This window comes from Aptenodytes patagonicus, chromosome 23 (assembly GCF_965638725.1).
Source record: "Aptenodytes patagonicus chromosome 23, bAptPat1.pri.cur, whole genome shotgun sequence".
Classification (NCBI taxonomy): domain Eukaryota; kingdom Metazoa; phylum Chordata; class Aves; order Sphenisciformes; family Spheniscidae; genus Aptenodytes; species Aptenodytes patagonicus.
The window spans coordinates 6,845,056-6,861,629 of NC_134971.1; the positions used below are offsets into that span (position 1 = coordinate 6,845,056).

A 16,574-nucleotide genomic window follows, 5' to 3' on the forward strand; every position below is an offset into this window, starting at 1 on the left:
TTGGCTTAACAAAATGTGCAGGAGATTGCAAAGTCTGCCTTCCTTTCTGGGCCCCACGTGATGATTTTTTTTCTTGCTGCTTTATTGAGAGAGAAAGAGAAATCTGTATTGGTGAACCAGCATGGACTGTGAGAGATGGGGAAACAGAACTGGGATTTAGGAGAGCCGGACTGTAATCCCACAGTAATTCATTGTGTGTCCTCAGACGAGTCATTTAATGCTCCATCCCTTTGTTTGTCCTCCGGCTTCTCTGTGCAAACTCTTCTGTTTTGTGAATGTTTCTGCCGGGACTCCTGGACGCTATTGGAACTAACTTTCATTGGATGTAAAAAAAGTGGTTTTATTTGTTTTTCTTTAAGTGGTCTTTAATGATGGTAAGATCTCAAGCACTAGAATGTTCTCCGGTATTCTCTTCTGACTTACTAACACATCATTTGACAGTTGTAGTACACCTGAAGTTTTGTAGCTGTTTAGCACTCGTGGCCTTGGAAGAGATGCTGGAAGACCGGAGGCCTGTTTGAAATAACTTGCGATGAATGTGTAAGAAATCCCGTCCCTGTCACCGCAAAAGACTAGGGTGTAAGCCTTGAGCCAAGTTTGCGCAGGTAGAGTGCTTTTCAGGAAAATGTTGTGTTTAGCAGGTTATGCTGGGTTCCTTCTCTTTAATTTGTGAAGAATTTGATTTACGCCAACAGCAGTTCTTTACAAAATAACAAAAGCAAGTTTGTGAACCAAAAGAGAGGCTAGCCTAACCAGTGAGTTGGCTTAAGGGAGAATGCTGCTTTCCCATATGTAGGATGTTACAAAGGATATAAACAACAGTGTTGTCCTCTTTTGTTCTTTTAGCTGAATTTGTCTGAAGTCTAATATTCCCCCCCCCCCGAATAGCGGCATCTTTTCAAGCTCTATTCACAAGCCTATAATTTCAAACAGTGTGTGAGACGTGTTTTTAAAGCTGTGCAAGACCACTTTTCCCTTAAGCTGGAGCAAGGCAGGCAACAGGATAGTAGGCAACAGTGAAGCATCCTTACGCGTTCTTCATCTTGTAACTGTACGAGGGTCTTGTCTTGAAAAATCACTTGAGAACTACAGGTTGTTGAACCTAGCTCTAGTGGCTTAAGCAGTTACCCATTAAATCTGCGATAATAAACATCTGGGGGGTAAAGGAGGGATAATAATTGTAAACACCCCACCTTCTTCCTGAGAGATTAAGTCCAGTATATGTTAAAAAGAGTATTAAGCATTGCATGTGTGTAAAGTACTGGTTTTACCCATAACCAAATAATCAACTACTACATTGTGTGAATATGTACTACAAAAGGCTCTACTTAAAGTAAAACAGCCCTGCTGAAGAAGTTTGAGCATGAAGGCAAAATGCACATGAAATCCCCATTTCGTTCCAATTACTGAGAAAATGCTTTTTAAAATCTATTTTCCAGTTTGTGTCTAATTTTAGTTACCTGTGGACTTGTGGATGTTTATAAATGTTACCTTGTGGAGATGGGAGAGACTGGGTCGGTCTGCTTTTTAACTGCTGTTTTTTACACCTTGTGTGCTCATTAAATTCATGAAACTTAATGAGGAAGCAACTTTTTAGCCTAGTGGGGGCAATTTCCAGTTTGTCTGCTTAAATCTTTACTATTGTGCTTTTGACAATGGTGGTTCAGAGGCCCAGTGGCCAGGGGTGTTGAAGTCCTGAAGTGCAAAACATCCGTGGCTGTGCTGTCATAACTCTCTGGGATAAATTACCACTGAACTACTTCCAAGGCGCACGTTTTTTTTCCCAGGGAAATTTTCGGTACATCTTACAGCTCATTTTTCTAGCACATGTGTTTAACAACTTCTCATATTCCCTTTCCCACCAAACCAATACCCCGCTGCGTTAGGTGTTCTGGATGTCGGGCTTGGAAAGCAGGGTGGTAATATCCTTTTCTGTGTGTCCTTTTCCCCCAACCATAGCGCTTTTACGTTTTCTTGCTGTAACATGCACCCAAGCTTCTTGGATGTTGTTCTCCATGCAAAACTAATGAAAAATTTGCTAAAAGATTCCCCAAGCTCTTTCTCAATCTTCTTTTATTTTCTTGTGGTGCTTCATAGGTTTATTATAGTTTTAAATGTTTAGATTATACCCATAAGGAAAGCAATTAACAAAAATCTGTGCATCAATGGATTGTAATGAGAGAAAATTAGATTTGTCTTTCATCTTCTTTTCTTTCTGTTTGAGAAAAAGAAAAAGGTGTAATCTCTTCTTCATGTTCAGAACAGCCATTTTATTTTCATTTAACTGTGTTCTGCATTAAAAAGCTTTCAGTGGTGTTTAAAAAAAAATATATATATCCCAGAAGCTGTACTTGAGAAAATACAAAATGTATTTTTTAAACAGAAAACATTTATGTCCAGCTTTTTACAAAATCAGTGATTTTTCATGAAAAGATTATCGTGAATGTGTATACTGTGTTTTGTCTGTATATTCTTCTATCAATGGTAGCCAGAATTAATCCTTATCTTCAAACATTGGACGACTAGCTAAAGCTTAGAGCTACAGTGGCTTTCCTTGGGGGTAGGAGTAGGAGTAGCATTTCTTGCAACATTTGTATTCTGCAATGTGTGTAAGATGCATTTCCATGCATTATGTTTAAAATAACACGCAATTTTTAAAAAACAAACCCCAGTAACAGCAAAAAGTTCCTCTGTCACTGGGATCTCAGTGATGTTGTCTTTCTAGATGTAGAATCAATGTAGTTAATGAAAGACAGAGAATGACAGTTCCGTGACTGTTACTTTAAGCCTCACAAAACAGAATATTGATGTGTTTATAATGTGGGAACGTAGGAGAAGTTGCAGATACAGAACTGGGACTGATCAAATAATCTCCCTGCGGGCAAAGATAAGACACTGTCCCCGTGCAATGAGAAGTTTCAGCCTTATTTTGAAAGATTATGCATATTCTGTTTCTTTCACGTTGTTTATTTGTGTCCTTTCTGTTGAGCAGGCACCTTCTGCAAAGCAGAGGCTGAAGTGTGGCCTCAGCCTTGTTTATCCAGCCCTTACTATCGCAGCTGGTACCACACCTAATTTATTTGGAGTGTTCCAGCTAGTTATATTTGCAAGTAATTGAGTTGTGCCAGAGCTGGGAGTTGAGCACAGCCTCTTCTAGAAGATTGTGAACACTCCTATCCGTACTGCTGTTTTTTCCCCACCACTTTTCTTAGCTGCTTGACTTTTCTTTGCAACTCCAGCCCTTTACAAGGCTATCTATGATAGCGACATCCTGGATATCAGCAGGCTTCCTAGCTCTTCCAAGTCATTCTTGAGCTTCTAGCATAGCTCCTTCATTGCTTTCGTTTTTTTACCTGCCAAAAGCCCTATTAGCTTTAAACAGTTAGAAAAAGCCTGTATAAAGGTGAGTGCCCAATTTGAGATGACCTGCTTGATGCTGGTTAACCCATGGGCTTTAAATACAGGTTTAATGCCAACAATACCGAAGCGTTTCCCCTCCCAGTCCTCACTCCTACCCTGTGGTGCAGAACTGCCCGGCATTTGTACGAGGCTTTCACCTGACTCCTATTCCTCCTGCAGCCAGGCTTGTTTCTCGCACTGTGACAGCACCATGCTTTGTCTGCCGTCCAGCAGTCCCAGTTGATGTAACTGGACCTCTCTCACCTCTTAAGCTTCCAAACTTGCTGCAGAGCAGGGGAGATACTGTGGCCTGTGTTGTAGCTGGAGAAGGAATGCTTAGCATAGCCATTTTTTCAGAGAAAAAAGAATAAATCTCTATCTACAGCATAATAATGTGTCCCATGTCTGGATAAATTACCTGACTAAACTCCTCCCCTATTATGTGATCTGACACACGATGCTTGCTGTGTCTTGTTAACATTGGCTGTTGCACAGGGGCAAAAGTGAGTTTGCAAAATTCTTAGTGATAAACATTTACTGTTGGTGGTGGTGGATAAAGTCTCTTGTTGTAAGCACCAAGCCTGGCGGGACATCAAGTCCTGTACTTCTTCCAGCGTTCTTGGTGAGGTTCTGGTATCAAGGAAGAAAGGCTTCTGTTGAGACCACTGGATACTTGATTTAACTTTGGCTGCATTTTGTTAGCATTTTATTTGTTCGTAAAAGCTATTGGCATAAAATGTTGATTTAGGGACAACAGAAGGACATCGCTAAAAACTTAAAACCAAACAGCACTCCTCAACTTTCTTCAACCCCTCTCCATAAGTTTAACAATTGCAAGACTCACTTGAAAAGAAGAGGCTGATTGTATTTTTTTTTTTTAATTATATCAGAGTAAAGCAGTTTCTTACAAAGCAACATTTGGGAAAGGGGAAACAGGACAATTTATGATAATGAATGAATGGAAAGAAGGATATGGATAAGGGGTTGTGGAAGGACTGACATTAACAGCAGGACAATGAAAGATGCGAGTGGGAAAGCCAGGGGGTAATAAGGTGGAGAGCAGGAAATATGAAAGGATGTCAACCTGAAAAAGAGAATGCAGTTGAGTAAGAACCTGGTAAAGTAAAGCAATGAAAAGCGATGTGAATAGCAGGGTAAAGTGAAAGTTAGGTGAGCTTCATGGTTTGGCTTATTTGATGTGGCTTAAGACAGACTTTTAACACTAGTGGAGGAGGAAGAACTCTGAAAATGTCTTTTTACAGTATGAGAGCAATGGACAGGTCATGAAGGATACCATCGTGCTGCAATAGTGTCCATGCAGAATCCAGCTTCGGTCAGTGAAGCTTCATGCAGACTTCACTAAGGCTCACCACCTGAGATGTGGTGGCCTGACTTCATTATCAGTCCTTAACCGCTAATCTCTAAAGAAGTAGCACACATTGTTTTCTGGGTAAATGTGAAGAACCTGGCATGACACTTAATCCAAGCTCTGAGAGATTACACAGACACCTTTGGTAACTTTTGAGTAATCATTCATCTTCTGTCTTTTCTAGTTCCCTGCTTTTCACAATGAGGACATCAGCAATATCCTTTACTAGCAAGGTGCTTGGGTGAAGTTCTTGAATATTGAGTGTCGAAAACAAAGGTGTACCTGCCTTCACATGATTAGACAGAGTGGAACTGAGAGAACATACAGGTGGGGATACGTAAACCACAGTATTTGCAGACTTTAATGTCTGAACAGGCAAAACTGTAGGCTGGTTTCAGAGAGGGTCAGTCAGAATGAAAGGAGAATTATGACTGAGATAAGAACAGGCAGTGATAGAGAAGACAAAAATTCTCCTCTCTTTCTGTCCTTGCAACTGTCTTGGGGGATATTTTAATTGAAAGCTTTCATCCAAGAGGGTACTGAGGTGAGATAGAGGCAGAATTATTACCAGAATTACAGTGTATTCCTGTGAGTCAAGTTGTGGTTGGCTAATGTAAGAAACAGAGCAGCATATCGCTAGCTTTATGCCTGGGGAAAAAAGAAAACTGGAGTCCTTTGTATGATTGTGTATTTAGATACTGGGTGCATGACAGCTACGTGATAGGTGCTTAATGGAATTCCCACCTCGGAGAGGTGGGAAGCTTGCTGGTATGCAAGCACAGAGTTAGGTCACTCCCGCTGCAGAGGATGGACTGTGCGATCCCATTAGATATCTTTATGCAGCCTGTAGGTGAACTCGTCTGATGGCCTGGACTACCAACTGTGCTAATAGTTGATACACGTTTTTCAGCTCATATGACAAAAGAGAGGACCAACTTGTATGTGAAGAGCAGCTTGTTGAAAAGGGACTTGAGGAAATGTGGAATGATGATCAGAAATGAGAGGGATGGACAGACGGGGGAAGCATTTGAAATTTTTCAACTACTGTGCAATCTCTTCTGGTTATAGATACACAGATGCTCAAATCACTTTCAGGATGTTCTTTCTGTTTCCTTGTTATTGCTAACCTCTCGCACTGGATAAAAAGTTGCTCCCTTAGGTGCTGTCCTTCAGGGGCCAAGAAGCTGCTATCTTTGAGGACTTTGACCTGGTTGCAGTGAAACGTGCCTGTGCCGATTGCCATTTGATCTGTTCCCGTATTACTCAAACCCTTTGATTCCAGACTTGGCCACCTTCTGCCACAGAACGTCTCAAACTGTGGCTCTCCTTCACAGGCTAGGCAGTCCAGTTGCATCGTCAAACTTTAATGAAAAGACAGCGTTGCTCTCTTCCCCATGAGTTTTAAAGGTGGTAAAGTTCTTTACAGTAGCATCAGGTGCCTGACCACCTTCTCTTTTCCCTGAGCCTGCCTCTGCTTCTCTCTGCTCCTGAACCTGCTTCTGTTTTCTCCAAGTCTGGAGAAACCTAAGACTTGTGTGTGGTAATCACTGTGCTTGCTTTCCTCTCTCATGCCTCTGTTCCCCATCCCTCAGGACTTTTTCTTGTCCTAGTACCTTATCTTGCCTTTTCTCTAGGATCGGAAGAAACAGGTTTTCAAGTCCTGATCCAAAAATGAAGTGGAAACAAGTCCAAGGCATGAATTACTCCTGAGCAGCTGTGACACTGGTGATCTATTTCTACATAGCTAACTCCTCAAGATGTAAATATTTAACGGGGCTTGCCGTTTCTTTTGTAAGAGAGAGTTCTCTTTTTCCATGTCCAAGACACATTTGAGGGGAATACATTTCAAGTACATGCTCCCTGCCCTGCCATGTTCCTCATTCCCTAGAGGGCAGGTGGCTGAGGTATTGACAGTGCTGAATACGAGCAGGTGGATTGCACAGACACACCTTGGACACAGCATTGCAAAGCATCTATACAAGCATAAACTTGTACTGAGCGGCAGCTTGCTCAGACTGTTTGACGGAAGAAAAAAAGCAGTGTGGGAATACTGAAATTAGTCATCTAGTTTAGCGTCTGCTTCACAAGGCTGGTTCCTCTTTGCTTTGGAATAAGGTTTCACAAACAATAAGTTGCAGGGAGTACCTATTTCTTCCACTCCTGGCAGGGATTCCACCAGTGAAGATTATGGTTCTTGACTTAAACACGTGCCACGTGTCCCATGCAGGATTTAGAGCTAGGTAGCTGCTCCTTGGCTTCCTCTTCACGTGTTGTTTCTAGTCAAGCTGAAGTGTAAGCATCCTATTGCAGTTTTGCACTTGTACTTTTTAGAGTACAAAATGGAGATAAGAAAAGATTTAAAAGTTTCCAGTGTGGGTTTGACTGTGGATGTGTCAAAGTCTTTACTGCATTAGTGTCGTGTAGAAGTGTCAGAAAACATGTCATGCTGTGCAGATGCTATTGGTCTTTGCACAGGTACAACACCTGCGCGGTGACTGATGGCTCAGCCTGGTCTCAGACTTAGGAGGGGGAGGTGGTAGGACACTGTCCATTCTGTGTGCTTGCTTGGCATCTCTAGCAATAGCTGTGCAGATGAATGTTCCCTTAATAGCCTGTGTTGTAAGAAAAATTGTATTTGATACCCTTAAAAAAAAAAAAAAGGCTTGGTTGGGAGTTGGGGATGTTCCATGTTAGGTACCCAGTGCGAGAGGAGGTTTTCCTCTACATCTCAATCACCCTCTTGCAGTCCTGATCTGAGGTATTTGCAGGGCTGGGTTTGTCACTGAGATCCTAATTTGTTTCTCCTCTTCTCCTTCCCCTGATACCACATACACATATACTCTGCAGTTTATTTATAGAGAAACCAGTACTATATCTGTAGTAGTTTAGTTGGTCATCAAAAGAACAAGGTCTACACCAAGGAATTCAGCATGGCAATAACTGTCATGGAGATGTAATAATATGTAGCTGTATAAATGGCCTTTGAAGATGATTAATTGTGGAGGTGTGCCATAGTGGCAGTAGCCTTGTATTTTAAATAGAGCCTTGAGCATAGTTCTTGTACGGGAGAATGTGCAGGAATGCAAACTCCCTTTTGGACAGGGATTGGAAGGTGTCTGCTGCAGCCTGCTCGGCATGTATGTTGTCTTCATGGGGAAGGCATGGCTTAAACCAGCCCTTCAGAAATTCATTTAACTTTAACCATACAAAAGGAGCGTCTGATGTGGTGAGGGGTTGAAAGGCTTTTATATAGTTTTGTCAGTCAGAAATTGCAGTCTGGTTTTCTTTCTTCTGTTGTGATTCACCAAGTCCTTCCGGTATTAAAAAAAAAAAAAAAAAAAAAAGGCAAACCATTTTTCATATAACGTGAGATTGAATAGGTTATGAATGTGCTCTGTGGCTCAGAGAAGGCAAGTGTCCTGTCATATGCTTCAGTAGAGAGCAGTTTGTGACCGATGTCATCAATTAGCAATGAAATAGTTCTCATCTTGGGCTAGCAGCAAGATTTTCTTTTAAATATTTTAGTTTCTTGGTTCCAGCTGTCCAGTTGGTCTTCATGTTCCCTGAACTTGCTTCAGTACGTATCGAGCAATGCCTTAGCTAAATTTGTGGTTGTAATATACAGTATGAGAATGGTGTTGCTTCAAGTCGTTTATTCAAAAATATATGTATCTCAACATTGAAATATTTTCCCATTAAATTCATTTGCTTTTGGAATCAAAAGCAGTCCTACATTATCTTGTCATGCATACATTATTAATTGCAATTCATTTTTAATTTAATGAAAAATTATGCTAAAAGCAAGGGAGGAAGCTGTCTTGCAGCATCCTTGCTCGCTCTTTGCCTAGATAACCTCAAGCAATCAAAGAGGTTAAATTTAAAATCCGCTCCTGCTCGGCATTTTTATCTTTTAAAATGGAACCGTGTTTAAACTCAGGGAAACGATCAAAGGAGGAATGAATGTATTGGCAGAGGTGACAAATAGTATTCAAGTTGGATAATCTTAGTCTTTAAGTAGTTGACAGAAGCTTCTGTTAGGAGAGAATTGTCTGAAAGAGGAGTTCTTGTTGCAGTTTCCCAAAGTTTATTTAGGTAGTAGAAAGCTGAATCGTTATGTAAATCTAATTATCGTTCTTGTGAGCTATATCAACCTGGAAGTTAGTAAGTTGGTCCTGAGTGCAACTGTGTCATAAAGAAGCTTTCCGGATTGGAGACTTGTTCTTAAATTTGATTTTTGCACTACCCTCTGTTACCCCAAGGATCAAGAGAGAAAATGTTTCCAAGCCTATTGCTAATTTAACAGCAAATGTGAGCTTGCAGTTAGTGATATCATTCTGCTCTGTTCTCTTAATTAAAAACAAAACACACCACAATTTGGGTCAAAATGTTAATTTTGTTTTGCTATTATTGCGATAATTTAAGCACTAAATAAGGGTAAAATATAGCTGACTGGAGACCAGATCTTGTCTACGTTAGAAAAATGATCCATTACTGTCAAAAGTTGTCTCCAGCAGAAATAATCAAGCTCATGTGCAGTAAAGCTGCATTAGTTTACATCAAACCATAGCACAGTTTTGAGCCTGGTCTTCTAAGAGATGTCTTAAAGACCTTTTTAAAATGTGACACTTTTATATGTGCACGGCAGTGTTTCTTAATAACTAGCGAGTTCTTGTTAGCTGTGAAACAAAATACTTATTATTGTTTAACTATAGAATCCAGAGCCCTGGTCTTGAATAAAGGCTGTACTGTACTGAAAAATGTACAAATAAAAAGCAAGAGAGAGTCTCTGGCCTTGGTGAATTTGCAGTCAAAGTGCAAGACAACAGGTAGTATGGGATGAAAGGAGGAGCTGGAGATGGTATCTCTTCGCGTGGCTGGCAGTGATAATGTCATAGAAGCATGAAAAGCAACAGCAGAGTATAATCTTCTACTGTGCCCCAGCCACCTGGGTGGTGTTGGTAGTGGATATGCTAAAATTCTGTGCACTAGTAGATGTATCTTCTCTGTAAGAGTAATTGGTTCCAGTTAGTTGGCAAGAGTCTCTTTTGGAGCTGTACAGCAAATAGGTTTGCTTAAATTTTTCCCCACAGCTACTTCTGCTCCGCTGTTAAGCACAATAGTAGACCTTAAGCTGTAACAGATGCAGTGTGGACAGTACCTGTTGAGTTTTTATGCTTTATCACTTTATAAAATGTCAGCTTTGGTTTTGCTTTATGTTTGTTACTGTTTCGTTCAGCTTGGATTGAACACTGATCACTTGGATTAGCAGCTACGGAGGGGGGCTTTAGCTTCACTCTTAAGTAGTGGGTTATCCTCTCTCTGTGGTTACCTTAGGGTGCAGCAGAGAATTATTGTAGTACAGCTGGGTGGTGAATTTCCACAGGTTTTCTCACCACGTGTTCTCATTAATGTCAGTGCTTTGGGGTCCTGGACCACCGCCGAGTTCTCTTCCCAGCTCTGTCCCCATCACCTTGTGCAAACACCTTCACTCTTGCAGCGTGCTTCTGTTTTCTCCTGTCACGAAGTTGTGACTCTAGTTGAATTAACTTATCCACTCAAGTCAGAGAGGTCAAAACCACAAGTTGAGGGATATAGTCCCTGCGATGAATCCGTCCGGTATACTTTGGTCTCTGCCACAGGGGACTGCAGGTGGGGGTGGTCGAGGTGGAAGGAAGAGCGTTGTGGTAGTTCCTGAAGCCCGGGAGCTACCGATGCAAAGTCGGAATAGTTTTTTTCTAAATGAGCTTGTTTTTTCCTGTTCAGTTCTTCTATCTTTGGCTTGTCCCACTTGTTCATGTCTGTTTTGGTGAAACAAAGAAAAACTAGCATTGGGAGAAAGGGATTTAGAAACAGTCATTAGGCTTTCTAGGCACAGAACGGGTATAACCTGTTTGACTTTGCTCAGGCTTTGCCAAGCTTGCATCTTCCCCTTCTCCTGTGGCTGCTGAACTAGGGGTTGGCATGACTGTGTCCTTATGCATTAGGTCTAATCAACAGGGCTGTTGTCACTCAGTCTTACAGCATTTAGCAAACAGCATTGATCCAACCATTTAAAACTGAAAAAAAACCAAACCCCACAAAATAGTTGTGCCACTGTCTTGTATAATTTGGGATTGTGTAGCCTCTTCTGTTGAATTTTAAACAACAAAAAAGTGTTTTTATTTAGTAAATCTTCTGTCTTTCTAAACTTGGTATCTCACTGAGTCCAAAGAGCATCCAGTATTTCACACACCTGAAATCTTCGCTTACAGCTGATAACCAAGAACATCCTCAGCAATCCTACTGAGCTGAAAGGAACGATGTGAAAATCAGGTACCTTTAGGTTCTATGTTGAGTTTCCATGGGCTGTGTCCGGACAGTATCTAATACTGTTAGTTACAAATTACAGCTTGCATGTTTGAGCTAGAGCTTCGGCAAATAGTAGCAGTAATAAGAATACAAAAAACTTGGGCCGTTTTACAGAAGTGAGAATAGCTCTACGTTTTGTACCAATACAGAAAGATTAAAACGACTTGATCAAGGTCACGCAGCAAGCTCATGGGAAAGCCAGGACTTAAAGCCAGTCATCCGTCATCCAAGCTTTCCTCTTTATTTGCTAGAGCTCACTGCCTCTTACGGATATCTAATCATCTAGACTGCTGCAGTGGTGGTCTGATGAAAGATTTCAGTCTTTTAATGGGAATTGAAAGTTGGGTAATAATACTTATTTCCTATTTATGGTTTAGTGTATAAACTAGAAAATGTAATATCAGTTTTTACACAGCCCCTTTTAAAACTGGCTGCATAAACACAGAAATAAATTAAGCTTTACGAGTCTCCTCTGGGAACCCAGTCAATATTATCCTGTTTTCAAAAAGGAGGAAGCAGAACAGCAAATACATTAACGTGATATGTCCAAGGTTGTACAGTTGGCAGAACTGGGAATAGACTCCTGCCCTTATGACTCTTACTGGTCACTTCCATCAGAGTTGCTGAAGTTTTATTCAGGGGTGAAAACATCCAGAGCGGGTAAGAACATCCCTGCGTGGATCCGAGGGACAGGGTTGGAGGTGCACAGGACAAAGAAATTCCTTTTCCTCCCTCCGCCTCCTCCAGCTCGGAAAGGGTTACAGCTGAAATGCCTGTAACAGCCTCAGGAAAACATGAATCAGTGCTAGTGAGGGAAGGCAGAATGGGAACCCAGAATTGCAAGCTGTTTTGTGCTTTTCATTTATATATGCACCTTTTGGAGGGGGGTTAAAGCCAGTGTTTCAGGCGATCTCGGCACAGCTGACATCTGAGCCAGCGGGCGATAGAAAGCGGATCGCGTTCACGCACCGTGTCATTAAAGAGGAGGCTGGGTGCGTATGGGGAAGACTGGAGCCGGGGCGGGGGGGGGGGGGGGAGAACAACCTCGGTCCTCAGCCCTTTCTCCTTGCCTCCTCCCCCCGCTCCCCTCCGGCAGCCTCCAGCCAGCCGCTCCTGCAGAGCGAGTGTGTCTGTGTGTCTGTGCGTGTGTGTGTGTGTCTGTGCGTGTGTGTGTGTGTGTGTGTGTGCACGCAACATGGAGGGAGGGACTGGAGCTGCTGCCGCCGCCGCCGCCTTTACCAGTATCTATACGGCAGCTTTCACTGCGGGAACGATAGGAACTGGAAGCGATCTTGATGAATCTGAAAGGTCAGTACTATCAATAAATCACCCACAGATAAACGCTCCTCGGAGGTGCTTTCTCCCCCCCCCCCCCTTTTTTTTTTAAACCCTGTTTTCTCATAAATGGAGTGTTAAAACGATACCGTATCTCCGAGGAATGTAATTGTTTCACAATTGGTCATAGCCAGCAATGTCTAATAAAAATGTAGAGCATGATTTAAAAAAGCAAGCGTGTCACTTTCACTTAGCAAATGCAACTTCATTTTAATTTTTAGTGTGTTTTTAAGCATATGTATATGACTGTGTATCTTTTAAGTGGTTGAGTATTTGAATGGAGAAAGGTTAATTGCCTCCTTCAATCAGATTACACTATGTAGGTTACGCTAGCATGTAGAAAGCAGACAAAGTATAATTTTGCATTCCGTTCTTCATGTGACAGTGGTCCTTGAGGCATTTTCGAGTAAAGTGTGTAGAATGTGGTTATTAGCATGACTGAAACTTGCATTTTTTTAATCAGAAATGTAATATATCCTGTCCGTAGCAGAGTAGAGCACATACTCTGTACTTCGGCTGTGTGAAAGCAGCAATAGTCACAAGGGTTCTGTGCTGAGCGTATTTTTTTTTTCCTTTCTAATGGATAACTAAGTGCTGTTGAGATGGTATGGGTTTAGGAGCAATAGTTCCGGAGGGCCAGGTTATCGTGTAGTTAAAATTCCTGTGGAATGAGACAGGGCTGGTTATCTTCAAGGCAAATCGTCTCCTTCATCCTAGGCTTGGATTTATACTGCGGCTGATATGAAATAAGCCTATTGCTGTTGCAGTTCAATTGGGATTTTCTAGTTCAGGGCTGAGAGTGCATAAATATTTACTGGTGAAAAAAAGGAGGGAGCTGGGGAACCAGTATAATTTAAAACTTGCCGTCTTGGGTATGCTCTTACCACCTACCTGGTTTACAGATCAAGGCTGTTTCTACCAAACTAAAAGTTATTTATGAACATAGCTGCCAGAAGCTGAAGACTATGGGTTCTTATTTCACTGTATAATACATTATCAACAAAGTCTTGATAATTTATGCTAACTCCACCCACTTCAGCTTACACTACCAGAAACGGAAGGAGAGTAGCTCTTACTAGCACTGCAAAATTTCTCTGAAATTGTCTGCGTTTTCTTTCTTTCTTGAAGTATTTTGCCTTAGGAAAGCTGCTACTGAATATCTTCTCATTGTTTGTACTACCCAGTGATTCAGGTACCGTGAGAAAGCTAGTTAAGTAATTTTGGTTCCCATTACTTGCAAACAAAACTGTATTTAAAAATTAAACGTGTATAGTGTACTAATGCTGGAGCCCTTGCACTCCCCAACGTCCTTTGTGACAGAAAAAGCACAATACACTATATATTCGCATCCATGTGTACAGCCGCACACATGCCATAGGGGATTTTGTAAATAGGAACACCATGGGATTTCTGTTTGGTGTGTATTCCCTTGGGAACGTGTGGCGCTCACTCCGAATGAAAACTGACATTTGTAAGTAGCTGGCAATGTCAGCGTGTGCAGTACCAGGTCTGTGGCTAAAGAAGGACAAAGTTTAGCCATGATTCGATATGGCCTATGCAGTTTTCTTCCAAATGGGTCCTGTATTTCAGGGAAGTCTGCAGATTAAATACTTTTTAGTTCTGGCAGTGACAGTCCCCTTTTCTTCGCCGCTTGTGCAGATAGTCCAGAGCATGACAGAACTTCGTATTACCTTATGATGGTCGACTCTCCAAAGGGGAGACCTCTTACTCATGTTCCCTCAGTGCCCTGCTTTTCAGCGTAGTGATAAAGATTTGTATTGTGTCTTACAAGCAAGACTTGCATTTAATAGGATTATAGAAGTATTTTTAACTTCATACTCTCAGTCCGGTGCTCCTGACTGATACTTGGAATGTGGGGAGTTTTCTGATTATTCATGTAAATCTAGACAGAACAAACTGTGCTGATGCATATTTTCTTGGGGGGGGGAGGGGGGGGGGGAAGGGGGAGAGAATAATTTTCTGAGTGGTACATCTAAGGGTTGCAGAATCCTTCCCCTACATGTGGCAGTAGCTTTTTGGCTGGAGGGGAAGAAGGACAGAAAACAGCGACTCTCTGAGCTTGTGAAAGAGCAGTCATTCCAAGGGCCAGCGGGATCACAGCACAAACAGCAGAGCGGTGTGTGTTACTTTGGCTGGATAGCATCTTCTTCGAGGCCAGCCTTTGGTGATTTATGTTACGCGTAACCGCTTCTGGGTGACTTGGCATGTCAGGATGTTCCCTTTGCTAGAGCTGCCCAGGGACTGCCAGACTGCCTTTACTCCTGACCTCTGTGCGCCCTCTAGCTCCCCTTACACAGCTTTCCCGTGCTCCAGCGGCGAGGAGTGCGCGCTCTCCAGACCCCCAAGGATGCTTTCCGTGGAAGAAATCCCTGCATTTTGCCTTGGGAAAGGAGGGGGCAGCTTTATTGGAGCATTAGTGAGCACGTCCTTCGCAACCCCAGTTCTTTTGGCAACAACCAGCGTGTTGTATACCGTGTGACGTCTCTTCAGTATTTATATCAAGAATTTATATATATTTATATATCAAGAATACAAAAAAATCCTTTAATCCCCCTTTACAAAGCTTTTTGGTTTAATTTTTCTTTGAACCGTGTTTCTTCTGGTTGTTTGATACTCTCTGGAAATTTCAGGCCCTGGTATCAGGGACCAGGATGTAATGTTTCGATATTCTGCTCCCGACAGCGGTCAAGAAAGGAAAATAAATCCCCTCTTTTTCACCAATGGTCCTATGTCATAAAAAGGAATGTTCTTCCCAGCTTCCGTTCAGTCATCAGCCTGGAGAAAGGAAAAAAAAAAACAAAAAACCCACCCCACCACAGAATACCTATGGAAGGGAGGTGGAAGGGAGGAATAAGGTGACTTTGAAGTGGTGGGTGTGATGGACAGGAAGCAGAAGAATTGGGACGGGATCGGAGCTTCCCAATCACGAGTATAACGACCAAAGCAGACGGCTATTCAGCTGCTGAGTCAGAACAGGGTAGATTTCAATGTGTATTCATGTAAAAAGGAAAAAAGGCAGATGTACACCTTTTGTGTGTGCCTTTGAATTTACTGTATATTGGAAATAGTAACAGGATGCAGTGGTGAGGGCTGAGAACCAGAGTAGGCATCTCCTCAGTTGCATTCAGTTTCTTAGCATGTCAATATACTGTTATTACTTAACTGTTTGTTGTTCTTACTTGTATATTTGTTGAAGGAGCTTTCTGTGTACTGTTTCTGGACAAGAGCTTGCAAACATGTTAGAAGTATATATCCAGAAAGCAAATTAAAACATAAACCTCAACACTTATGTACATTTCACACTCATGCCTGCAGCTTTGTTCTGGCCTAATGGTAGGGACCAGAGCATTGATTTAGGGTGGGGATGATGGGAGGAAAAGGAGGAGGAATTTGAACTTGGTACCTTTGCTTTGAAGCACCATTTATAGTCTAGCTTCTCTTATGTGCTGTGTTCATTCCTTCTGAAACTGTGAATGTGAAATTTGTGATCCCAGCACCTCTGGAGACACTTTGGAGGTGATGTAATACCTGTTTTTCTGTCAGTTGCCTTTTCTTACGCAACCCATAATCTAATCTGGTTTTCTTCCTTCTGTGTGTAAAACAGCAGTAAAAGTGCAATACTTCCGAAAAGATCTGTTACAGTTTTCTTTCAAAGCTGATAGCAAGCAGTGTCTGGTCCGAGACGCTTTGTGGTGGCAAAGACCACCCTCAATTACAGGAGGTGGTGGTGGTAATTGGCAGCACAACGATCGGCAGAGCCAAGCGTGACCTCCGTTCAGCTGCCTGGGCCGGGAGCAGCGCGTATGCGTTGGATCATCTGTGTCAGATTATCATCACGGCCTCCACTTTAATTTACAAAGGGTTGCCCGGCCTTGCATTCCCTTTCAGTAAATCCCATGGCTGAATAAACTTCTGAAGCATCCAGAAGATGACAGTGCATTACTGCTTGTTGGGTTACATATTTACAATTACTCTAGCTTCGTTTTGAAGCTCCTCGGAGGTCTGAAATCTCTGGTTAATCAAACTTGGGGAAGGACTTTTAACCTGACACTTCTCATAATGTTAAAGACTAGAAAGCCCTTGTTGCATTAGCACGCCAAGA

The 16,574-nt window shown here is 42.1% G+C and overlaps 1 protein-coding gene across 4 annotated transcripts in view; it reads left to right on the forward strand.

The window, feature by feature from the left end:
- Nucleotides 1-16,574, forward strand: part of ARHGAP32 (Rho GTPase activating protein 32) — a 256,290-nt gene that overhangs the window by 56,282 nt on the left and 183,434 nt on the right. For 2 of the 4 annotated variants that reach the window (XM_076358637.1, XM_076358638.1), the window contains exon 1: nucleotides 12,228-12,424. The exons of 1 other annotated variant lie outside the window; for it this stretch is intronic. In XM_076358637.1, the coding sequence (XP_076214752.1) occupies nucleotides 12,312-12,424 (113 nt within the window). In that variant the 5' untranslated portion in view covers nucleotides 12,228-12,311. Of the gene's footprint in view, nucleotides 1-12,074; nucleotides 12,109-12,227; nucleotides 12,425-16,574 lie in introns of those variants that run through there. One more of the 4 variants, XM_076358640.1, reaches the window with a different exon arrangement.